The sequence below is a fragment of the Chiroxiphia lanceolata genome, chromosome 14 (genome assembly GCF_009829145.1).
Source record: "Chiroxiphia lanceolata isolate bChiLan1 chromosome 14, bChiLan1.pri, whole genome shotgun sequence".
NCBI lineage: Eukaryota > Metazoa > Chordata > Aves > Passeriformes > Pipridae > Chiroxiphia > Chiroxiphia lanceolata.
The window spans coordinates 9,206,454-9,231,848 of record NC_045650.1 but is presented as its reverse complement, the minus strand read 5'-3'; the positions used below and the strand labels follow the sequence as shown (position 1 = coordinate 9,231,848).

Sequence of the window (25,395 nt, the reverse complement as noted above, 5' to 3'; positions counted from 1 at the left end):
CCTGCACCCTCGTCCCAGCCTCCCCTCGCAGCCCCAGTCACACCCAGGCGCCCCTTCCCGAACCTCTCCCTGTCTTCGCCCCCGGTCCCCGCTTTCCCCGCTCCCTCTCTCCCCCCGGCCCCGCTCGCTCCCGGCCCGTCCCTATCCGGGCTCCCCGCGCTGTTCCCGCCCCCGGCGCCTGCGCCCAGCGCCGCTTCCTGGTGTCGGCGGGGCCGGGCCGGTGCCGGGGCGATGGCGGGGCCGGGGCCGGGGCTGGCGGCGGCCGCGGGGCTGTGGGCGCTGGGAGCGGCGGCCGCCGAGGTGCCGGCGCGCCCCGGGGCGCTGGAAGAGGAGATCGTGTCGGAGAAGGCGGCGGAGGAGAGCCACCGGCAGGACAGCGCCAACCTGCTCGTCTTCATCCTGCTGCTCACCCTCACCATCCTCACCATATGGCTCTTCAAGCACCGCCGCGCCCGCTTCCTGCACGAGACCGGGCTGGCCATGATCTACGGTGAGCGGCACCCCGCCGACCCCCGTCCCTGGGAAACCCCGGCAGCTGCCCGAGCACTGGGAGCCCCGTCCGGACCAGTCCCGGCTCCGCGCTGGGCCAGCTGGACGGGCTGGGTGGGCGCCCGGCCACCCCCTCCCATGGCACCGCCCGTGCGGACCGGCAGCTCGCCCTTCCCTTCAGTTCCCTTCAGTTCCCTTCAGTTCCCTTCAGCCGAGGGGCTGCGACACGGCGGGTTTGGTGGGCGAAGGGGTGCGGGGGTCCAGGGGGGTCCCGGGGGACACATCCCGGGTGCAGCTGGGTGCTGCCGTGTCGCCGGGACCAGCCGGGCTGTCGCCCTGTCCTGGCGTGCCCCGTGCTCAGCCTTATCTGGGTGTTGCTGGAGGGGAGGGTTGGTTGTTTTCCAAACCCGAGATACCAGAGGGCTCTCGAGGGCAGAGTTACTCCCAAGTCTCCAAGACGGTGAGGAGCTGGTTGGGTTTCCACAGGTGGCCTCAAAACCTCATCACTGAGCGCTGGCAAGTCCCACTTCCCTACTCCAGGACTTGGGGCAGCACAGACCAATTCTTGCACTGGTCAGAGGCTTTGCACTGGTCGAGGGTCTTCCATCCCAGGTTGGATGGGGCTCTGAGCAACATGGTCTAGTTGAAGGTGTCCCTGCCTGTAGCAGGGGGCTTGGAAGTAGATGATCTTCAAGGTCCCCTTCCTACTGAAAACCACTCTGTGATCCTGCTTGCTGGGGCCAGAGGCTTTGTTTCCACCCTGTGTTTAGAGCATCCAAATTTCCAGAAGCTGTCCAAGAAGAGTGGAGAGGCCATTTGAGGGATGCTTCTACCCTTTGTCACGCAGAGCCAGCAGCCTTGCATTCTACCTCTCGGGGACCTGTGTACACCAGCTTTTACTTTTGGGTTTCCTCCTCCTGCTGTGACAGGACCTCTTGGTGAGGAAGCCTATGTGTGTTCTCACAAGAAGTGGAGCAAGGCTGTGGGTCAGGGGAGTGGGTCTGTAGCCATTTGGGTTTTAACAGTGGCCTGTGATTTAATGAGGTGACATGGCCTCGTGAAGTGGCCTGAATCACTGCATGGAGGTGCCATATGTGGCTCTGCCTGGGTTATCTGGAGTTCAACCAAAGTAGGACTGGGAGTTGTGGGGAAGTGATTAACATGGTCAGGGATCCTTATCTGGACAAGATTTGTTGAGTCCAGGATTGAGAAGGCGTGTTCTACTGCATGCTGTGCTTAGTGTCTCTGCTCTGTGCTGCCCTTGCCCTGGCTGGTTGTGGGTGATGTGTGACCACACTTGGTCAGAGCAGAATCCCCCGCCCAGCAGAAAGCTTTGTTCTGAAGGCTGTAACTTGACCTATTCTGGCTGTTGGCTTTTGGCTTTTGTGATCCTGAATTTCAGTTAATTTGAAGTGTCCTTCCGGATGAAGGGGTGGAGACATTTGTGTCAGCCCAGAGGCACAAAATCCTGCTCAGCCTTTTCAGATTCCTGCGAGCCATGGCTGAGGTGGGCGCAGGTGTTGATGGCCTCCTGCCCAGGGCAGGGGTGGTCACCTCCCAGGACAGGAGCTGTGCTGTGGGGAAGGTCTTCCTTCTGCTGCCCCAGAGCTCCTGACACGCAACTTTCTATTCCTTTCAAGCTTTCAAACTTGCCCTTAACCTTGTTCTTCTTCTCCTGGAGTTTTCTTCCTCTTGATCCTCCATTCTCTCTGACCTACCTGAGTGCTCTCCGTGTTCTCAGAGCACAATCCGGGTTGTTTCAGTCTCCTGCTGATCCATGAAATGCATCTTTTCTGTCTGCTGTTCTGCAGACTGTGCTCAGAGAATTGCTGGCAAAATCAGTAATGTCACCTGTCTGATCATGCAGAAAATCCCAAGTTTTTCCCTGGTATCAAGGCTTTTGGCTTCTCAAGTAGTGGCAGCTGCTGTGGAAAAAGGGATGTGTAATTTCCCAAGGAGTGGTGAGATGCTGTTGTTTTACAATGACAGCTTAAAATCTGCAGGGAAGAAGGCAGGTATTGCTGTCCTGGCTCCCTGTGTTGCTTTCAGCCCCAGGGAAGTTCTCTGAAAACGTGGAAGGGCTGCAAAACAGACTCTGAAATCTGGGCAAGAGAAGCAATTTGCAAAAGCTGTCTTTTTCTGTTTAAGAAAACTGACAACAACTAAGTCAAATTAAACTCTTGCATACAAGTCTTCTGGTGAAACACATCAGTTTCCTTGGTGTCTGTGTTTTTACTCAAAGTTATAATCTCTTGCTCTGGGTGGACTTCTGTTTCACAAATCACACTGTCAGTTCAAAGTTGATGTTCAAGAGCTGGACACAGGCTGGAGTCATTTCACAGTGATAGAAAACAGGTGTTTAGTACCCTTCAGCTTCATTCCAGTGTTTAAAATGAGGTTCCTACATCTGAGGTGCTCAGCGTTTAGGATGATTAATTGAATAATTTTGTTTCAGTTCTTCTCAGGGTCTGATGGTGGACGTGGCAGGATCTTCTCTAGAAGTTTAGTTTCGTTGTACTTGTTTCCACTTGGTCCCTGGACTGTGTGTGTCTAAACTGCTTGTTGTCAGGATGCCTTCAGTTGCTCTCTGCATTTTTCTTTCCTTTCGGTGTCCAGACTAATGCTTGCCTGGGGATCCTGTCTGCTTCCACTGTTGTTAAGTGCTGGGTTGGTAATATATTAGTCTTCATTTAAAACCTTACTTCGGAAATGTTCAACAGCACCTTAAAAAAAAAGCCCATGGGCTTTTGTTCTTTTTAATGAAGTTGGGAGAAATGCAATGAAAATAATCTCTTGCACTTCGCATAAAAGAACTCAATTAATTTACTGGTTTTGCCTTCAGCTTCTCTACTCCTTGCAGGTTTTGGCTGGCAGCTTCCTTGGTGTCAAGTTCCCTCTGCTCAGCTCCCTCCCAGGGCTCAGTTTTGTAAAGCTTTTGGCTGCAAAAGCATGTTGATACTGGTGGACTGGCTTACGGGCTGCTGCTTGGGCAGCCCTGTGAGTGCCAGGAGAGTCTGATCCTTTTCCTAAGAGGCTGTCAGAGCCAGGAGCACCTACACAGGCCCCTGGGCTTGGTCCATGTACCCTGAGCTTAGGGCTGGGTTCAGTGTCAGAAAAACCTTGGCAGGTTTGTCCCAAGTGCCACCAGTGAGCATCGTTAGTTGGGGAGGGTTGTTTTGAGATCCACTATTGGGCGGGAGGGGCTGCTGGTGGGTCATTTAATGTTGGTAGAATGCTTGGTTTTCAGTGGAGCAGCAGGATACTTTCCCTGCAGGGAACTCCCGTGGTGTCTCTGAACCGGGAGCTGCTGGGCAGTGCTGGGTCACACTCGGTGCCTGGGAGATATTTGTGCACGTGTGTGTTTGCACATGCTGTCCTTTCCAGCCCGGTCTGGAGAGCCCTGGGAGCCTCCCAGGCAGCCCGTTACTGGGCAAGATAAAATCCTGATTTTGGGAGCCTCAAGCACAGTGGTCTTGGCAGGTATTGTAGGTTTATCTGTCCCTTTTCCCTTGCCCCATTCCTGGCCAGAGTGGGAATTTGGCTGTGTCTGGAGCATGGCTGGCATGCAGGGCCAGAACAGGTGCCTGGATAAGTGAGACAGTGAGGAGGAGCAGGGATGCTATCAGATGTAGGGCTGCTTTGGGACAGGGATTAAGAGTGGAGAGGTGGGTGAGTCAGGATCCCTTCTGAATTTCCAGCAGCAATGTCCTTCTGTCTGTCCCTCCTTCCTCCTATATGGCCTCTTCTGTCACAGTGCTGAGCCCAGGCATTAAAGAGGTTGCTAGATGGGTTTCTGTCTCAGCAAGTGCAGGCAACTGCTGCTGCTGCTGCAGGGTTCTGACTCCTGCATGAAGCTCTAAAATCAACTATTTTTTCAAGGAAAGACTTTTTAAAGGCCATTTCAGGAGGACTACAAAACATGGTGTACTCTAACAGCCATAAGCAGATGTGACTAACCCTTTGAAGCTCTCTTTATCCCGTTGAAGAGTTTTGGTTGTTTCCCATGGTACCTCAGGGGTCATCATCTGGGTGAAAGGAAGACAGGGTGTTTTGTGTTGCTGCTGTGGTGCTGTGCACCCCCCTGCCACATGCTCGTGTAAATACTGTGGTGTCGTGATGTGCTTGACATCCTTGCCTGCATTCTATACTTTTATTTCTGGATCACAGGAAGATCACAGGAACAAAGAGGATAGCAGAAAAGTAAGCAATAGAATTCCTCTTTGGTGTCCCTGTAAGTGATGCTGATTCAAAAGCAGTTCTCACAGTGTGATGTGCCCTGAAGCAGCTCTCCTTGCTGGAGCTGACTATGCCTGGTGTGCTGAGAGGGACCTGTTCTGCTGCTGTTGGGGTGATTCAGTGCAGGATAAAGCATGTGTTGAGCACCTGGTTCATGGTGCATGGCTTAAAAGCATCGGTAGCCTTTTAGCTCACCTGTGCTGCAGAAGTGCTGTGTTAGAGCAGGGTTTTGGGCGAAGCTCCCCAGTTTCAGTGCAGTCCCTGGGCAGAGCTGACTGTGTCACTGGGGTGGTAGGTCAGCAGTGGTGAGTCTGTCTGCAGACAGGTCCTCTGCCCCTGCTCATGGCCTGGATACGTGCTCAGGTGGCCCTGCAGTGTGTGGCATCCCTTGGGATGGGAGGCGGGGGCTTTTCTTCTGACAAAGGAAAAGGAGCAAATCTTGTCTTGGAAAACTTCTATCAAGGGAAGAGAAAGCAAAAAGTGGGTGTTAGATCAGGAACTGGCTGCAGGAGATGCTGAATGCCCTGGGACTCCGTGGTGTCCTGCCCGGCCACAACTCCTTCCCGGGCTCTGCTCCCGTGAGATGGTGGCACAGAAAGAGTTGGGTGTTCCTTTCAGTCGAGGTTGTGCCCTGCCTGTAGGAAAGCACAGAGCAAGGTCTTAATTAAGGCAACAGCAAGGAAGCGAGAATGTCCTTGGAGGCAAATGGAGAAGCCTTCAGAGTGTTGCGGTCTCTGTTTACTTCTCACGTGTCTGAAAGCTTTTCATAAATGTGTGGTTCAGAAATGGGGTTAAGATCCAGGATTTCTGTGGCGGCTTGGGGCTGCCTTAATCAAGGAGTTTCCAAACCCCTTTGTGCTGAAGGTTATACAGAAAGATGTCTTGTGGGACACTTCTCAGCCTGCAGATGTCAAAAATCTCTGCCAGAAGAGCACTCAACACACTGTGGGTGAGAATCTGGATGTGAGACCTCAGAGCACAAAAGAAAAATGCTGTATAAATTGCTGACTTGCAGATTAACCCCATGATGCTCCTTTGTAGCAGCTGAGCTGGAGGCAGAGTTGGCTCTTGGGGCTGCCCTGGGGCTGCTGCTCATGGTGCAGAACTGAAGGTTGCAGGGATGAGGAGTAGGTTTGGGTGGTCAGCCTGGATTGGAAAACTCTCATGGTTTTATAAAAAAGGGGAGAGCTGGTGTGGGAGGAGGCTGTATGGTGCTGCAGCGCCTTAGGAAGGATTCTTGCCACCCTCAAAGTGTTGTTGGTGGTTGCTGGGTATCATTTTTAATCCCCTACCAAAATGAAGAGTTTAATGTATTAGTGTCAGGTTTTGGGGTGCAATGTGCATAGTTTGGGCCACACGTGAGCAGCACCTGGCCCAGGTGCCCAGCCGTGTGCTCACCCCAAGAGACCCAGTGTGCCCTCGGTGTCAGCTGTTTGCTGCACTGGAGCAATAGTCTGACTGATTGCTGGGTAATTAAAAGCCTCCAGGACCCATCCGTGGCTGTGTTAGGAAGTCCACATGAGCACGGAATGTTTGCATGGCTGACGGGGGATGAAGATGGTTTGATTTCACATGGGCAATTATTTGGCTGGTGGTTGTGCTCAGGAGCAGAGCAGAGCGTCAGGATCCCAGCATAACTGATGCTGCATCCACGCCCAAAGAGATCATCCCAGGAGTTTGCTGTGGCTTGTCTCACCAACCTGTGTCCCTGCCCAGGTGTCCTGGTCGGCGTGGTCCTGCGCTATGGCATCCACGTCCCCAGCGACGTCAACAACGTGACACTGAGCTGCCAAGTGCAGACCAGCCCTGCCACCCTGCTGGTCAATGTCAGTGGGAAGTACTACGAGTACACCCTGAAAGGGGAAATCAGTGCCCAGGAGCTCAACAACGTCCAGGATAATGAGATGCTGAGAAAGGTAAGGGAGTTGGCAACTGGAGGGGTGAGCGGTGCTTCCCACTCGCTCCATGGGGTCGGTCCTGGTTCTGCTGGATTTAAGTGATTTTATTTTTGTTTTTTTTAAACTTGTGATTGTGATCAGCTATAAATTATAAGTTGAACACAATCTAATGAAACTCTAGTTTCAGCTGATCTTAATTTAAGCTGTACAGACTCTGGGATGTGTCTCCAGAAGATCCCAGAAGACACATCCTTGGCGTTGACCCAACAGCATTTCACCTGAGGGGGGTTCAGGGTTTCCTCCATTTATTACTTTCTTATTTGTGTTTTGTCTTGCAAAATTTTAACAAATCATTGTACTGTTTTGTTTTTTTTTTTTAATCTTTCTTAACAGGTGACTTTTGATCCTGAAGTATTTTTCAACATTTTGCTTCCTCCGATTATATTTTATGCAGGCTACAGCTTGAAAAGGGTACGTGCCTTTACAGTGCCGATGTTTTTAGTTCCTCTGCCTCCAGAGAATTTTTAATACTTGCAAGTGCTTTAATGCTTGCTCAGCAGGCCGGGGTGGTGGAGGTGGGTATGGTTTTCCCAAGCACATGCAGGATTGAGGGAAGCAGAACTGAGTACCCCAGTCATTCTCATCTGTCCCTTTGCCCTGGAAAGGGTCAGTGACTTCAACTATTTCCAACATGGGGTTTGCACAGGGATTTTTGAGGTCAGCCAGGCCATTTCAGCCATCCCTGCTTTCCAAACACATAGGAGTGTGGGAAGCTTTTAGAAAGCAGCAGCTCTCTGAAATGCTGACTTGAAATGAGAGGAAAATGATTCTGTTTAGCTTGCGGGAGAAGGAAGGAGGAATGCTGCTGGGTTAGGAAATCAGTTCCCAGGGCTTGAAACAGCATCTTATTAAATACACAGGTACAAGAAAATGGTATATTCATGTTTATTAATGCTGCTTTAACTGCTGGTCTGGCAGTATGCTGTGCTGGTCACCTCCTGCATGTCCAGCTCATGATGCCTGAGCTGGGTCCAAGTTGCTGCTGACACTGTAGGTGCCTGTGCAGGCTTGAAATAAATTGTTAGCAAAATATAATTCAGTTTTGGTGGTTTTTTTCTACTTCTAGAGGCACTTCTTCAGAAACTTGGGATCCATCCTGGCATATGCCTTTCTCGGCACTGCCATTTCATGCCTGGTGATTGGGTGAGTAAATGGAGCTGGTCAGGTTCTTCCACAGGGGTTTGAGCTGTGCTTGGAGGCAGTGCCTGAGCCTGGTGCTGCAGATGCTAATCCCAACCCTGAAAGGTCTCACAGGCTCTGCTACTACTGCTCTGCAGCAGCAAATAATACTATTTACTGTCCAGACTGCTGCTGTGTGGACAGAGTGGTTGCTGTCTAATTGCAGAGTGCTCTCTCAGCATCCCATGGTAATAGTCATTCATGGCAAGGAAGGTTTCACAGTTCTCTGAAGATTATCTTGAAAAACCAGCAGCTTCACATTCTTGAAAGCATAACCCTAATGAGCTTGAGACACAAGAGTAGAAAGGCAGGATCATAAACACAGGTGCCTGGTGAGCACAGATGTGTTTCAAATTATTTATCCCTCTGTGCAGAGGGAGCTTGATGATTCCTGCTCTGAGCGCACAGGCTGGGAAAACACAGCGTGTTTTCCGTTGGAGTCCAGTGGATTCAGGCAAGCTGAGCATCTGCATTATCTGTTCCTCGCTGAAAGTTTGGGCCATTTCGAAGTCAGGCCGAGGTCATCCCATGGAATGGTGTTCATGTGAGCACTGCAAAGTGATGGTGGGATCCCACAAGCCTGGCTCCTGCTTTTCTTTAGCCGTGTTATGCTCATTGAGGAGTTCTGGTCCCAGTTCCTCTCTGGCACTGTGTGGTCGAGTGCAGCAGGTGCTTTGGTGTGTATGGTCCTGCACTCACCTCCAAGATCATGGCTCTGGGTTTTCACCAGGCTCAGCTGATCCTGTTCCTTGATGTTCTGGCATTTGGATAAATTTTGAGGTTATCTGGCAAATTCAGGGGAATTGAGCCCATTTTAATGTTGTTTTAATGCACTGCAGAGATGAGTAACTGCCTCTTCTAATCACCAGTTCTGTTGTGTATGGCTGTGTGGCGCTGATGAAAGTCACTGGGCAGCTTGGGGGAGACTTCTACTTCACTGACTGCCTCCTGTTCGGTGCCATTGTGTCAGCTACTGACCCAGGTATGTTAAATTGTTATGTTTCCCCTCATATTACCTGTATTTTTGTCTGTTTTGAGGGGAAGAAAGTCTGAAACCTCTGCAAGTTCCCTCCTTCTGAATTTTGGAGTTTAATTTATTTGTGGGGTTCTTAGAGATCCACTTTGTCTCTCTGCTTTTTTTTATTTCCTTCCAGTTTTGTGTAACCTTTCAAACCTCTGATTTCCTGAATCCTTGTTTGCAGTGAAATCTCTCTTGACTTTGCTGGATTTTGGGACAGGTCCACCGTGTTGCTGCCATCGTGTCCCAGCAGCTGATGCAGAACAAGATATCTAATGTGGGGAGGGTTCAGTTTATAGTTTTAGTTAGTTGAGCTATTTTCTCCTGCTTCCATTGTGACGGGATTTTGGCAGGGGCTAAACTAATTGAAATTAGATTAATGAAACACCTTAATGAGCAGTACTGAGGACAGTAGTAACCTGGTCTACTGATGCACTTTATAAATCAAAGCTATGAAAAACATGCCTTATCTAAGTGAATTGTACTTAGTTCATGATTGCTTTTGTGTGGTAGCTGTTTATTTGTATGCTCCGACTTCATGTAAAAACACAAGACTGCAAAAAGGCCTCTCTTTGCTCCTGCCCTTTGCTGAGCAGGGCTTGAATTCCTTCCTTCATAGACTGACTACTGCTTTTGAGCATCACCCCCTTCCTAATGCTACAGTAGTTTTGTTGGGTATTTTTAAATGCAGATATTGGTCAGTTTTGCTTGGAACGGAGAGATTACGCACCTGGATAAGCCAAGTCTTCTGCCCTTTTGAAACAAGTGTCATTTCCAGATGAATTGGGACTTTTACTTGTCCATTTGACAATCAGTCATTTTTATTTTCAAAAGCAAAATGAGGAGCACCATATGTATAAGCATATATGCAAGAATAACACTGCAGAGCACAACCCGCAGCACAACGTGGCAGTAGCCATGTCTGTCTGCCAGGAGGAGATGTGAGATGTGCATTCCCCATGAGCTTGTAATAATTTATTTTTTATGTTTCCTTAAGATTTGCCAGGTATTGGTGTGTGACTATTACTGCTGCTATTTTTATTTTTTAAAAAGTGATTTCCCAGCTTTTTCAAACGTGCCTGTGTTGGGTGTTCAGTTGTTCAGATTGGATCAGGCCTTCAGTTCCCTGAGCAGGGAGCTGTTCCCATGTGGCTGCAAGATGGATTATCCTCCCTGGAACTTAGCTGGGGAGTCAACATTGAAATGGGGGCACATTCCTAAAGTGGGGATCCCCCCACAGAAGTGGTGGTGGTGTAGAAGGTCTAATGGGAGGTGGGCAGAGGCCAGGACTGCAGGTAGAAGTAACGCTTAGAAATGCTGCAGGCGAGCTGTCAGCATCATGTCCCTCCTTCAGGCTTTGAAATAGGAACAAGAAGATTTCACAGGTTAATATGGAGCATCTCCCAGGGCATAAAGGGATTAAACCCTCCCAGCGTGCCTCAGTGAGTCCCTGAGTCCTGTGAAAGGACTTTCACAGAAGTTGATTGGAATTATCTCAGCCCTCTGCAGCAGCCTGGCCTGTGCCTGATTGATGACCATCTCTGTCTTGCTTTAGATGGTTTTGCAAGGCTCATACACAAAGCCTTCTGCTTTTCATTATCTTCATGGAGCCTCTGGATCACAGAAGGGCTTGAGGGTACTCCAATATCTGCCATGTGGCCGTAAATCACAGAAACTCCCACATGGGGTCTGAGCCAATGCCTGATTTTTTTCCAGTCATGTCTGAAATGTTACACATCTGTGCTGGCACTTCCAGTGTGTCACCCTGTGTTGAATCTGAGGATTTATCTCGAAGTATTAGAAGTGGAAGGAAAAGGCAGTCATTGTTCTGGACAAGCCTGATCCTCCCGGTCTTCTGCAGGTGGAGGAAGACTCTCCCTGATGCTCCGAGCTGACGGCATCCCAACAGCTGGATGGCCCTTGCCAGCATGGTACTGGGATACTGGCACCATGAGCTCAGACCCCCAGGAAGGTCAGAGCAGAGCTTTATGTCTGCCTGCAAAAGATTCAATAGACCAGGATGTGTTTTAGTAAAAGGAGGAGGAGGGAAATGATGAAGCAAATCCAAATGTGAAATAGCAGGAGGAGGACTGTCAAAGGGAGCACAGGGGGCAGCTGGCACCGTCACAGCAGAGTGGCACAGATGTGCAGCGAGGCAGCTTTCTAATAAGGGACGTTTTGTCTTTGATTACACCAAAATAACAGCACCTTTTGAACGTCTCTCTATTTTTCTATTTGTCAGTGACTGTCCTTGCCATATTCCATGAGCTCCAGGTTGATGTTGAGCTGTATGCCCTTCTCTTTGGCGAAAGCGTCCTCAATGATGCCGTTGCCATAGTGCTGTCTTCGTAAGTGTCTTCTGTTCTTATTTTTAATTGTTATGTATGTTACATGTCAGGTGTTGAGGGGGGAACCACCTGGCCTTGCTCCTGTAAAATAGGAGCAAGGGTGTTTGCGGGAGCATATTAAGTGTCCCAAAAAGCTGTAGTGACCTTCTGATGCATGTCCTCACTGCAGACTTGGGATTACAGGTTGTCCTTACAACTTCCCCCTGCATGATGGACAATTCTGTTTTGCTTTTATGGCCAGTTGACCCATCCATAAGAAGGTTTTTATGTCCCTCTGAAACAGGAAAAGCACCATGTCTTCATTTCAGCCGCAGGACCCCACTGAAACCCCTTGCTGATGGCTTTTCTCTTACCTGCCTTCATTCCCATCCACAAATATCTGCTTTTGTTTAGGTGGAAATAGCTGGTAAAGCAGCTGTTTCCTTTCTCTCCCCACTTTCTGTGCATTGAGAAGGTTGTGCTTCTTTCAGCTGGAGTTAATGCCCTGGACTAAACACAGGGGAAACTCACTGCCTTTCTAAAGGATGTTTTATATTCTTTAATATTTTATGTCCTCTACATGCAGGACGTATTTTATCTGCTTCTTCACTGTGTTGTCATTGCGGGAATTTGTTTGGAAATATATAATATCTGCAATGGTGACAGCTTAACATATAGCTCAGACTAATGCAGAAAATATTTCTGGAATACTTGTCACTCCAGCGTGCTGGTTGTGTGGGTTTTACTGGAGGCAGCAAGTAACTTACTGTGAGCTGTGAATTGCCACCCGCGTAAGCTGTGTTTACTGAAGTGAGTGTTTCTGTTGGGGTTTCTGGAACTGTTTGTATTGCTCACTCTGGCTCTTGTGCTGGATGTGTCACCGCTGGTGCGAGGGGAAACGCTGCACAGCCACATCGTGTTCCAGAAGTGATCCTGAGTGAGGAAGGGATGGGGTCTCCCAGCCTGTGCTGGGAGGTTCTGGGTGGGAGTGGGTGGATTCAGCATCAGAGTAATGGAATTTGTGGTGGATCACACGTAGGTGATGGCACCATGTGCAGTGATTGATCTCTTGCACTGTTTTAGTACCAGCTTTGTAGCTGTTGCTCTGATTTCCTGCCTTCCTCTGTCCACAAGCTGAGCTCAGTCCACCCCCTCTACAAAACAGGATAATTTGCACCAAGGCAGCAGCTCTGAGCTCAGTCAGCAGTTATTTAATTTTGCTGCAGAGTTTTTGGGCAGAGGGGCCTGGCAGCATGAGATGCTTCTCAAGGGCATCTCAGCAGTTGTCCTCTCTCTGATTTAAAGCTTGCCCTGGTCTGTCTTCACTGTCAGCCATAAGCAGTGTAAGGCAGCCCCAGGCTGCACCACAGGTATCTCACATTCAGTGCAGGCAGTTCAAGTCACCTGCACATAACCATGTCTTGGATGCAAGGAGGAGGTGAGGGTCTCTTGTGCCAAGGAGGAGAGCTCCTCCAGGAGCAGTCCATAGCTCCCACTTATGGTTTCCCATTTTTAAATTTAGTTTGGCATTTGCCTGTTTCACAGCAGTGGCGTAAGTGGGCGAACCACACGGGGATGGTTCTGCTCTCACAAGCACAGCAGGACCTGCTCCCCAGTTAGGAGCTGCTGGGAAGGTGAGGAAGTAGGTGGTTTCTGGGCAGGTGGGCTGTGCTGTTGAAGGAGCTGCCACCTGGGTGACAGATGGTGGTGGATCCCACCCTGTTCCAGGGGGAAGGGGAGCTCCAGCCACAGCTGGATGAGCGTGTGGGATTGGTGATTGCCCCAGGGAGTGTTGTCAGCTCCTTGCATGGGGTTTCTGCCAGGAGCTGGGTGCTCCAAGGCCCCTCTTCTCCCTGCTTTCAGCCCCAGACAAATGTCTGTTCCCATGTTTAGAGAGCAGGATCCATGCCTTTCTGTTGCTGTCTTGTGCTGCCTTGGCCTGGCTTGGCTTGGAGCAGCAGGGAACTTGTTGCAGGATGAAGAGGAATTGAACCCAGAACTGAAAGCCAGTGGGCAGTGAGGTGCTGGGGCTGCGGTTTGGGAGCAGTGGGGTAAATGTAGCCACAGGGTCTCTACCTGCTTCTTCCAAAGGGAGGTTTCACAGAGACTAAACACCACGGGGATCCCCATGGGCATATGGGAATAAAGGGCAGCTGGCAATAATGTCTTATTAGTGATGCGAAAAACAAAGCCAGAAGGAGAACTGTAAGAGATTAAAACACGAAGCCAACACCCAAAGTGTTGGTTGTGGAGGGGAAATGAAACCAGTCTGGATTTAAAAAGAAAAGCCACGAAACCCCAAACCCCAGAACAAGAGCACATTGGTGAATGAGAAGTAAAAAATGGAGTTGATGAAAGGAATTAAATCACAGGGAGAAATCTGCAGCTTGCAGTGTAAAAGGCAATGCAGAAAAATGAGATGTATTAAAAGCAGGGAAGTTTAGCAAAGGAAGTGACCCATGATATGTTGGAAAGTGGGGGACTGTCATTCTTGTTGCAGGAAAATGTTAGTGTGTAGTTAGGAGAGAAAGATGCAGGATGTGTGTGCAAGGCAGTAAGTGCCTGTTCCAGCATAACTCAGCAGGTTAAACAGTGTTTAAAGTTCACATACAGGGGTTTTAAGAGAGCCAGCCAAGGAATTGTTAACTAGGAAGTTAATGATTTTGGTAAGTTTATATCAAAGAAAGCAATGTAAGGAGTCTATGAATGGGATTTAGGAGCTGGATAAGGCCCCCCAGTATCTCAGCCTTTCCAGGTAAAGCAGTGGAATTGCTCATGCGAGGCAAGGCTCATCAGGACTTGGCAGGGAGCAGATTCAGTAATGGGATCAGCGTGGCAGACCTGTTTGCCATCTCATCACAAAGGTCTGCTGAGGTTTGGTGGGTGCAGAGAATAGTGTTCTGTTGTGAATGGCACGGTGCCATCTGCCTTGCTACCCTGTGATATTGCACTTCAGAACTCAGAGCAGTGCAAACTAAATGTAGTGCATGTTAAATGTGGCAAAACAGCAGAACTTACAGTTCTCCAGGGGATATTCACATGAGCCACGTTGGTGGAGTCGGTGGAGAAATTTAGGCTTCCCACTTGAATGGTTTGTGGTCCCACAGCGCTTGGCTTTTACAGAGAGCTGGTGCCAAACCCCAGAAATACCATCATAAATGACAGATCATGTGAGGGACAGGCTTTGGTCTGATGCTCTCTAGGAGTAAAGGCAGAGCCATGCCTGGGAGGGGTGGCTGAAATGCAGACAGCTGGTGGTAGGGAAGGGGATCCCAAACTCCCTGGGACGACAGGGTGGGTGTGCTGCGATCCCAGGGGATTGCGGTGTCTCCCCTATTCCTCAGGCTCAGTGGCTTCAGCAGTCGTGGCACTTTACAAGGCTCGTGTAGCACTGTGAGGTGCCTCTGCCTCCAGTCTAAGGAGTGTTTTGTGTGTGCTTTCCCTCCCTCTTCCAGTTCAATAGTTGCATATCAGCCAGCGGGCGACAACAGCCACACGTTTGATGTCACAGCGATGTTCAAGTCAATTGGGATCTTCCTGGGGATATTCAGTGGATCTTTTGCAATGGGAGCAGCTACTGGAGTTGTGACAGCTTTAATATCCTTTTTGTTGGTGGTTTTTTTTCCCCAACTGTTTGCATGAGAGCTTCTTCTTTTGCTGTGCTGCATCTCACCCAGATGTTTCATGTTTTTTTTTCCCCTAAATTAACGAAGGGCAGTGCCATGGCCTTTTTAAGGGCAGACTGCGTAGTGTTGATGGGATGCACAATTAGATTTGATATGCTCTTAGCCTGCAGTGTCCCTCCAAATTGTCCTTAACCATCTTCAACGTCACCAAGTTCACGAAACTTCGGGAGTTCCCGTTGCTGGAGACTGGCTTGTTCTTTCTGATGTCCTGGAGCACATTCCTGCTGGCTGAAGCCTGCGGCTTTACAGGCAAGCTCCAGCACAGCCCTGCCTCTGGGATGGAGATCTGTGGGGATGATGGGGCCACTGAGTTTTGCTTCTTCCAGTATCAATTGCAGCCGGGGTTCTCCCTCTGCTTGAAGAAGTTTAATTTCTCTGGGTTCTGGGGTTACTGCGTTAAGTCCTCTACACTAGTGGGGTGTTGCTCAGCTCCCTTTTCATGACTAGGAGTCTAACACGACGCTCTGCTCCTCAGGTGTGGTGGCTGTGCTCTTCTGCGGGATCACACAGGCCCATTATACCTATAACAACTTATCTACAGAGTCCCAGCACAGAACTAAGCAGGTGAGAACTCCTCAGCCCCCTTCAGCCTCTCTGAATTTCAAGTTGAATATTTTTTCCTTCCCTCTAGCCAGAATTAGGTGCATCTGTCTTCCTACAGCTGGATTTTACTAGGGCTGCTTCTGCAGCAGTATTTATTGGGTGATGGATGGGCTGACGTGCTTTTCTTGTTATATCTGTATTATTGTCTAACTCACTTTTAATTTGTTTTTCTCTTTCAGTTGTTTGAGCTTCTGAATTTCTTGGCAGAAAACTTCATCTTCTCCTACATGGGACTTGCACTGTTCACCTTCCAGAACCATGTCTTTAACCCTACCTTTGTGGTGGGGGCTTTCGTATCCTTTGGAGCCCATTTTATAAGACAAAGAAAGAAAGGGAGAGGTGCCTCATTCCCTCTCATGTGTTTTTCATTCAAATGAGTGGGTTTGGTTTTCTCCAGTGCAGTTTAGCTCTATTTTTAAAAGGGGATTTCTGCCATGTAGTGATGCCTTTGCTGGTTATTTTAAGAAGATAAGGAGATTCTTTTCCCAGTTTTTCTGGTTTTTTTTTTTCCTTCCCCCCCATCTTCTCTCCTCTCTTGGGCATTTCAGTCAGCTGCTGCAGGGACTCGTCATTCAGTGTGACAGTGATGCCGAATGCCAGGCTGGTTTATCTGTTTATTTCCTCTTTTCTCTCTTAGTCCACTTTGTTAACCCTGAAAAAAGCCTTTTTTTTTGGTCAAACAGCACAGTTAAAGCTACAGTAGATGCCTCTTAATGATGTAACGAGAAAAGATTTCCACTTCTGCAGGCTGATGCTGACGGGGACAAGAGATTGGCCCTGGTGTGTCTCAAAAAAATAAGGATTTTGAAGGAATTTTTTTTCGTATCATAGGGAAGCCAGTTAAATGTGCAGAATTATTTCCACCCTTTGCATTCACTTGACACAGGTTTATACTGATAAATAAAACATTGTTACTTGTCACTGTGGCCTGTGGGTTTGCAGCAGGCTCAGCTGGATTTCTGCAATGAGCTTTTGTGGGGTTGCAGTTGGGGTAAGGGAGGTGTAGAGCAGGGAAATGCCATTTGGGTGGTTTATATTGGAATTTTGTGCTGTGGCTCTTCAGTGGGAACTGGCTAACTCGCTGATGAAATAGCTCATTCATGAGAGAGATCATGAAATACGTCTCTTATGCAAATTCATGGTGTTCAGGAAAGAACATAAAAGCTGGAAGCATTTTCCACATTATTCGAGGCTGCACTGAATACTGGCTCCAAGATTATTTTTGCCATCTGGGTGCTGGTATTAAAAGACTCGGCTTCAAAGATAAAAAGCAATATGAAGGGGCTGGTGATTCTTGTATCTCACAGGCTATAAAAACAGAAAGAGTATTACTTTTTTTTTTCTTTCTGAACTGCTGCTGCTTTCATTTTGCTGAATAATCTTTGGGAATGGGACTTGGCTTAAAGCTTCAAACCCAGCTGTGAAGTGTGGCATGCCAGGGAATGTCAGAGGGGTTGTCGTAGCTGTGATAACTTGAGCTTCACAGAAGACAAATAATTCTTGGGGTGGAAAATGGACCTGGCAGGGGAAAGCATACAGTGGAAATGGTGGTTTTTCTCTCCTCTCACTTGTCTAACACATCCTTTCATCATTTCCCTTGTTTTTTTGTGCTTGTGTCTGTATGATACTCCTGAATTGCAGTGTGTGCTTTGCTTCAGCGAGGCAGTAGCCTGCTCTCCCCACACTGCTGTGGCACTTGGAGCTGGTTTATTGTCCTTGCAGCCCGACAACTGGCATTTCTGTGGCTCCCCAGTGTTTCCGTCAGGCAGCAGAAATTGGCTCTCCATGCAGGTGGGATGTGGTGGGAGACACAGGAAGAGCAATTTCCTTAGCACGTGCAAATACAGCTTGCTATCTTCCTAGGAAGAGCTGCCAATATTTACCCACTGTCATTTTTACTGAATTTGGGGAGAAGAAATAAGATCGGAACAAACTTGCAGCACATGATGATGTTTGCTGGTATGTTACTGCATCCTTGCCTCCGACCTGTGTGGCCCGTTGGCACCTCCTTGCCCCTGAGAACCTGGGAATATTCCTTATTCAACTTTAAATCCCTTATGGGCAACATCTGGAGAGGAGGCTGGGCAGGAAATGGCTCCGTTAGGCTGGGTGGTGTGAATGCCTTGGTTTGGGGGTGTAGGAATGAGCTCCTCCTGCCCTGCTTTGAGTGCATGGCGTGGGACAGGAGTGATGATAAAATCATCACTGTTCTTCTCTGGTTGTGGATGTGCCATCCGAGGGGCAGGACCAGATGTGGGGCAGCAAGGTGCAAACCCCACTGGCAGTGGGGGTGGGCTGTTCTGACACAGCTGCTGCAGTGTCCCTTCCCCGGCAGGGCTGCGAGGAGCCATGGCCTTCGCGCTGGCCATCCGCGACACGGCCACGTACGCCCGGCAGATGATGTTCAGCACGACGCTCCTCATCGTCTTCTTCACGGTGTGGGTGTTCGGCGGGGGCACCACGGCCATGCTGTCCTGCCTCAACATCCGGTGAGTGCACGGGGCTCTCCTGCCACAGCACGTCCCCTCCCTCCTCCTGCTCTTCGGTTAAGCTGCTTGGTTTAAAGAGACAAGAGGAAATCACATCCTCTCCCCGCAGAGCCCGGCACGGACCCTCCTGGCATTGTGTGTGTAACCCTGTGCTTGTTTTCCCCTCCACAGGGTCGGCGTGGATGCGGATCAGGAGAACGTGGTGAGTGAATTTCGCTCTACAGAGGGATCTGCGCTGCACCCATTGGGGCAGGGGTTACATCGAGACCCTGTGAATGCCCATCTGTGCTCCGCTTCCTTCCAGCTGTAGGAGAGTTTTTAGCTCTGCCGGTGAAAGAGTTTGCAGTCAGTGGGAGTCACAGCTCTTCTGTGCTGTCTGGGGTTAGAATGAGCCTTGCTTTGACTCATCTGGAAAGAAGAACACAGAAGTAATGCTGGACTGTTTAGTCAGTCCATGTTGCTGCTGCAATAGACTGATCTCTCCCTTGCTGGATTTGAAATAAATCCCAAAATGAGCATGACATGGAGGCTCTCTACCTCATCCAAGTACAGAAACACCATTTACTGACTGCTTTTATGTAGCATCTTCTGTCCCACTTTTACCCATGGATACTCTCAACCCCTCCTTTGCTCCCTGTTTCCTGTGGGGAGTTATGTGGCAGGCCCAGAACCACTGACCACACTGAGCTAAATGCTGGAGCCTTGGGAGTTTTCCTGCCTGTTAGCTCTGAGCTGTCTCACTCATGCTTCTGCAGCCTTGTCGTGCCATGACTGTGGCTCTCCTTGATTTCAGTGTGGGTTCTGCACCTTGGAGGTTCATTTTATTCAGAGCCATTTATTGGGCTTTTCACCTCCTGGAGAGAAAGCATCAAATGCTATAGGCAGCCCAGAGCCATAAACCTGTAAGCCAGATTTCTCTGAAATACATAACTGTATTCATAGTCCCCTCCCAACGGTTTTATTTTTTTTTTCTCTGACTAAAAGGAAGCCTGGAGTGCCCATAACACACAATTATTTGCATACAGAAATCTCAGGCAAGATCTGATGGAGGTTGAGCCTGTCAGTCACTATTAAATATGATGTCTGGATGGAACCGCTGGCTCTGAGGCACTTTAAACCTTGGGGCCAGATACTGGAAGACTAGCAGAAAAATGGTCACTCTGTGCTTTGATATCACCTCCCTAAGGCTGCTAAATGCTGCTAAATGCAGAGTGTGAGCTGGAAGAACCTTCAGGCTGTTGTGGTGTGAATGTCCTTGTACTCACTGAAACCCAAAGGTTTCTTCTGAAGGGACAGTGGGAAGGTGTGTCTTCTTATGTCCCCTGGGGATAATCCAGTGTCCTGTGGGGTCTCCTAGCCCTGATCCAGGTCATTGCACGTAGCCCTGCCCCTGTTTAATGTTTTGCTCTTCCACAGGGTGTCCCAGAGAGCGAGAGGAGGAGTACGAAGGCCGAGAGCGCTTGGCTCTTCCGCATGTGGTACAACTTCGATCACAAGTATCCTTGGATGGCGGTTGGTGCATGCCTTGTCAAATCCCACTGCCCCAAGCAGCCCTTGTTGACTTGGAGCATGACTTTCTCCCTGCTTAGCAGAGGAGCTTTCCTGATACACTGCTGGATTTTGGTTTGCATCTGCTTGTGTCTGTGAGAAACGACCATTTCCACCTGCCATCAGTGGGAACGCAGAGGCAGCTCCTTTCAAAGCTAGGCTCTCCAAGGCTGCAGTCCCAGGGGGTCCTTGATCCCAGTGGCAGGAAGGGCAGTGGGGCTTCTCATTTGCAGCCCTCTTGCTAAATCTGTGCCCCTCCTCCCTTTCAGATGCTGTGCTATGAATTAGAGGAGGAGTGGTCTCCGTCTGAGAGGCACAGGCTGATGGGACAAGTGATGCTGCTGAGCATCTTACCAGGGCTGTGTCCTGATTGACTCATGTTCTGCTCTGTTTGGTTGCATTCATGTTTCTCATCCCTATAATTTTTGAGCTTCCAGGCACTTGTGTTTCTTTCTTTCCTGTGATTTCCTCGAGACACTGATTCCCTCGCTGCTGCCATCCCACCCCTTGACTTACCACCATCGCCCTGTTCCTGTTTCTTCCTTAACCCTCTCCATAGCTATCTAAAGCCTCTCCTGACACACAGTGGTCCCCCACTGACCACCACGCTCCCGGGGTGCTGTGGGCCCGTTGCCCGGTGCCTGACGAGTCCGCAGGCGTACGAGGTGAGTCCATCGGTGTCCTCTCTGTCACAGAGTTGGTGGGTTTGACGTGTTTATCTTTCTGTGTTACTTTTGGATGCTGCTCTGCAGCACTGAGCTGGGAGCCAGAGGGGAGATGAGATATTGGGGCTGATGGGTGAGCTAATTCCCATGAGCATTTTGCTTTTCCAGCCCACTGTTTGGTCGTGAAGGGATTTGTGGTGTATTCGTGGTGGTTTCTCAGTGACCGGCTCAATGAAGCTGCCATGGCTGTCCCTTCCCAGGCCCAGCTGGGAGGACACACAATTTATCATCTCCTGCTTTCTTCTGGCCTTGCAGCTGAGCTATTTCTGCAGCCCCTCCAGCTGCAGCACTCACAACCAGAAAGATTGCCAGCATTGCCATGCTCAGGAGCCCCTTGCAGCAGCAGCTCTCCATGGCAGGAGTTTTCTTGCCCTGTCTGCAAAGTATCAGCATCAGATTCCCTGACAAACCAGAGGTGTCTGTGGGGGGGTCAGTGATGGGGTTTCTGTGCTCATAGGTATTTTGGTCCTGTCAAAGCCACTCAAAACTGCGTTCCCCATGTATCTGGGTATGGCACCAGAAAGAGGAGAGCTGGGAGAGCCCTTTTAGTCAGTGTGCAGAGAAATCAGTGTGTGGTGTGAGTCACCTGGGCTCAGAGATGTGTCTGTGGTGTGTATTGTTATGGTCACGGTGCAGCAGAGTCTGTGCTTCGGTGCCTCAATCTGCTCCTTCACCATCACCGTGCGATTGCAAACGGCTGTTCCAGAGGAGTTCAACAGCACTTCCCTCCCGTTTGTTCCCCAGAATCAGGAGCAGCTGAAGGACGATGACTCTGACCTCATTTTGAACGACGGGGACATCAGTCTGACCTACGGGGACTCCACTGTCAACACCGACTCCGTCGTGTCCAGCGGAACGTCGCGGCGGTTCGTGGGGAACAGCTCGGAGGACGCGCTGGATCGGGAGCTTGCTTTTGGGGACCATGAACTCGTAATCCGGGGAACGCGCCTGGTCCTGCCCATGGACGATTCAGAGCCCCCGTCAAACGTCCTGGATAACGCAAGACATGGTCCAGCATAAGGTTGCTCGGTTTAATTGACAGTAATATTTGCATATATGATCAAGAAGTATGTACTACCTAAAGTCTAATGCATGTCTCAAAATGTCTAAGCTGTATAAATATTATTTATATGGTGTCAGAAGAATATAAATATTCTCTGCCAAGCACTTGTAAAGAACAAGCTGCAAATTTAAGTTAAAAACTGTGTTGACTGCACTACGTAGGGTGGAACTGTTTTAGCGTAAGAGTCTTTTGCACACAGTGAGCTTCGTTAATGTGTGATTTGATGAAGGGTTTAGTTCCCAGCGGGTAGGTAAAGGAGCTGACTCCCTGTTCATCCTTTGAACTTGGGAGAGGAGGGTAGGGAGGTGCTGGCGAGCAGTGGAAATCGCTTTCTAGTCAGATGAGGATTGTTGGGTTTTTTTTTGGTCTCTGATTTTTGGATAGTCACATTTGAAATATCAGTAAAAAATCTGCCCACAGACCCTCTTGCCAGGCAGTGGATGGTGATAAACTTGTTCACTTTGTGGGAACCTGGAGACTTTCTGCTTTTTAGTGACCCTCTGCCCAAGCCCTGCTTTAGTAAGCTCATGGCAGACCCCGGCCAAAGCTGACAGCAAGGCCTGGGGGTGTCTGGCTGCTCAGAAGGGAGCAGGAGAGAGGGATGGTTGCTGTCTGTAATCTGTTTAGGAGAAGGAGGCGATCCCACAGAACCAGGCGTGCACAGATTTTAGGGCTGAGTCCATCCTTCAGTTGTGGCTCAAGCAGCTTTCTAGAACCAGCCATCAAATCCTCAATTGGCAATTAAATTTCACGTTCGGGAGGCGACCGTGTCCTTGTGCGAGCGAATCCCTTCTCCTGCAGCCACAGGTGTAGCCAAGGTGTGCAGAGCTACTGCAGCTGCACGTGGGGCCATGGAGCCCAGGCAGCCTCAATCATGAGCTTTATGGCTACAGATGGACACGGTGCCTCCGGGGCTCTCCAGAGGCACTGGGCATCCAGGTGGTACTGAAGGGGAGCCGTCCGTCCGTCCGTCCGTCCTCCCACAGAGTCGAAAACCATTGCACTTTGTTTGGTAACTCCTCAGCATGCTGTGTGTCTGCAGAACCCACCCCACCTTTCTCGTGTCTCTTTTACCATTTAATGAGAAATGTTTGCGAGTTGATTTTTTTTTTTATTTTAATTTAAACTTCTGTTTTCCAGGAAAGAGCACAGAACAATTTGCGATTTCACGCTAGTGTTAAAGGATTTATTCTGTAGTTATAGGAATGGCTAAAGGTGCAGTGAAACTGTTAACCCTGACATCCTTTTTCTCCTGAAAAGGGGGAATCACAGAAATTTACTGTATGTAATTTTATTGTCTATTTTATCTACGGTTTTGCTATACAAACCTTTCAGGGTTACTAGTGCACTACAGGCCTGTTCTGGAGTTAACCCTCTCCAGAGGGCTTAAACAGAGGTGTTGAAAATAAAAATATATGAAAAAGAGCCAGGTGAGTTCAGGCACTCACAGCTCACATTAACTGTCCTTGGAACAAACTCTGCATCGCTCAGGATCTGACCCTGAGACCTCAGAGCAGTGTCCCCATGCCTGTTTTCCCCAGCACCACCTGAGAGTTGGAGGGAGACAGGATATCCTGAAATTTCAAGTATATATGTATAGTTGAGAAAATAAATTTACTTGTTTTTTTTGGTTTTTCATTTTCTCAGGTCTAAGTAACATTGCCTTAAAATTATGGATGTGAAACCAATTATTTTGGCAGTTTATCCCCAAGAAAATGCTTTCTTTTTCCTTCAGAACAAAAATGTATAAGTGTTGCCATAGGAATCCCCTGGAAGGGGGGTAATGCTCTGTTTATATTTGGATAGGGCATCTTCCTTGCACCTGTAAATGGCATCCCGCTGTTAACATTGCTGTTGGATTAGCGCTGGCCTTTGTTTCCTACTATGCAGGAATTCCATAAAGTGAGTGTGCATTTTATATGATGTCTGTGACTTAACTTCATGTGTTTAAAAAAAATCAAAAAAAAAAAGAAGAAAAAAAAAAAGTAGGAACCTGTTGATTTTAGGTTTACTGCATCACTTCTACATCCTGTTTTTTGTTCGTTCTGCCTTTTCGAAGAGGTATGATAAATAACTGCCTCTTGTTTTTTCCTGTATTGCCTGACTATGAATTCAATTTACAGAGTTGGTGCAGCTGGAGGTGCAGAGCAGTTCTGCTCCCCCCTGACAGCCCGTGGTCCCATCAGCAGGGCCCCAGGAATGGCAGCACTGGGCTCCCTCCGAGGCATCCCCAGCTGAGGTGCAAATTCCCACCCGAGGTGCCCCAGGGTGATGTTTTACCGTGGCTGTGGTAGCATTCCTCTCTTTCTCTGACCTTTCAACTTCAGTAATTTTCCCCACTCACTGTAAGCTTGCCAACACATTACCATAAGCCTCAACTTTTGACTGCGGTAGCAGCTCAGTTAGTACATTAAAGAAAAAAGAAAGTTACAAATTATAATTTTATGGGTTACCTGTGAACTCTTATGATCCATACATAATACAACCAGGACTGTTTTGAAAAGCCTCGGTGAATGAATGAATCTAAGCTCCAGTTCAGGAGACATTTAATAAATGACTCGGATTTGTCCTCAGCTGATTATTTTCTTTGCTCTGCTGCAGCAGAGCATCCACAAATGCGTGGCTTGCAGATGTAGAGCCCTGATGTTTGTGTGCTGCAGATGGAGTTAAAGGTACCTTGGAGAACTGGGGCCTGAGACCTATTGCCAAATAGATAAGACAGCCCCGAGGAGGCAGTTTACAGCACCCACGGAGATTTAGAGATGGTGCCCTTCTTCTGTAAATTGAATTTTCATGGTTTTTGCACATGAAAAAGCATTGTAGGTAAAGTTATAATTTGTACTGGTACTGTCAATTTGTGTGGTAATGGCATTAACCCCGTAGCTGTGGTGTTTGTGCAGCTGATCTGTGATAGCTGATGATCACTATTGGACCTTCTGTTTACACTGACTAAATCCTTTACTGTTGCGTTGTACTGTGAAAGAAGGATTATGGGCCTATAAAAGATTATTTTTTTTTGGTTTTTTTTGGAATTGTGTGTACCGTTTCATTAATTCACACGGAAATAAATCTGTAGCAAAGTGACGACGTGCCACTCGACCTTCTCAGACCGGTTTGTTCATGGCCCTTGGCCAGTGGGTAAGGAGGGCAGCAGCCACGGATGAGGATGTTGGACCCCAAGGTGGGCTGGGCTGCACACTCCTGCCTTCCCAGCTCCTGGGACACAGCCCAGCCCTGGGGCCATCCTCCCTCCCAGGAACAGAGAGGTGGACAGATGCTGTTTGCTAAAAGCTCCCGAGTTCCTCCAGGAGCAGCAAACCCAGCTGGGGTAGCAGTGCTCACTCTCACCTGCCCTGAGGCAATGGGTGGACCTGTGTGAGAGGCATTTCTATGGGGTGTTTGCCAAATCGAGGCTCCTGAGCTTTCACAGGCTTTTCTATCCCATGGGTCTGTGGAATTTGCAGTTGGGCTCATGGCTGGTGATTCTGCCCTCTGTCTCCCGCCCATACCATTTTTTTGGCGCTCTGCTCTTGGAGCAGCTGAAGAAGCAAGTTGTTCAAATGCTTTACAGTCCTTCAGTACAGAGGGCACCTCAGAAACTTCAGGAATCTCTTTTTGAGGGCTTTGATTCACAAAGGACAAACTTCATGTCTTGAATGGTGCAAACCCACGTTGTTCATAGCTCTGCGTTGCTGTGGGAGGATAGCCCTGAACCCTACCTAAACACTTGTCTCCCATCCATAGCAGTGAACAGGTGAGGGGATGTCTGTGCTGCTTTCCAAAGGGACTGTGGTCCTTGCGGGGAGTGGGACACCCTGAACTCTTCTGCTGGGCTTTGCCAAAGCCATGCCTGCAGCTCACAAAAGCACTGAGAGTTCTGTGAGCGAGAGGGGCTTGTCCAGCATTGCTCTGGCCGTGGGTGGCCTGTGCTGCAAGGCACAGGAGTGGGACAGGAAACAATGGTGTTTATTTTCTTCCTATGAAATGATGCTAATTCCACTGTACACTATCACACTTAAAAATCCTGACAGTTGGAACAAACTTCACTAATTCCACTGCATCCGTGCTGTCCAG

At 49.0% G+C, this 25,395-nt stretch overlaps 1 protein-coding gene across 1 annotated transcript; it reads left to right on the top strand.

The window, feature by feature from the left end:
• The first annotated feature begins 231 nt into the window (after positions 1 to 231).
• On the top strand, positions 232 to 24,413 carry SLC9A6 (solute carrier family 9 member A6). Its single transcript, XM_032702166.1, has 16 exons — positions 232 to 490; positions 6,442 to 6,641; positions 7,017 to 7,094; positions 7,750 to 7,826; positions 8,732 to 8,844; positions 11,123 to 11,228; positions 14,663 to 14,804; positions 15,037 to 15,142; positions 15,369 to 15,457; positions 15,676 to 15,789; positions 17,344 to 17,455; positions 17,832 to 17,985; positions 18,157 to 18,187; positions 19,402 to 19,481; positions 20,093 to 20,198; positions 21,003 to 24,413. The coding sequence occupies exons 1-16, from the start codon at positions 232 to 234 to the stop codon at positions 21,276 to 21,278; spliced, it is 2,043 nt and encodes a 680-aa protein (XP_032558057.1). The 3' UTR covers positions 21,279 to 24,413.
• Positions 24,414 to 25,395: the final 982 nt, after the last annotated feature.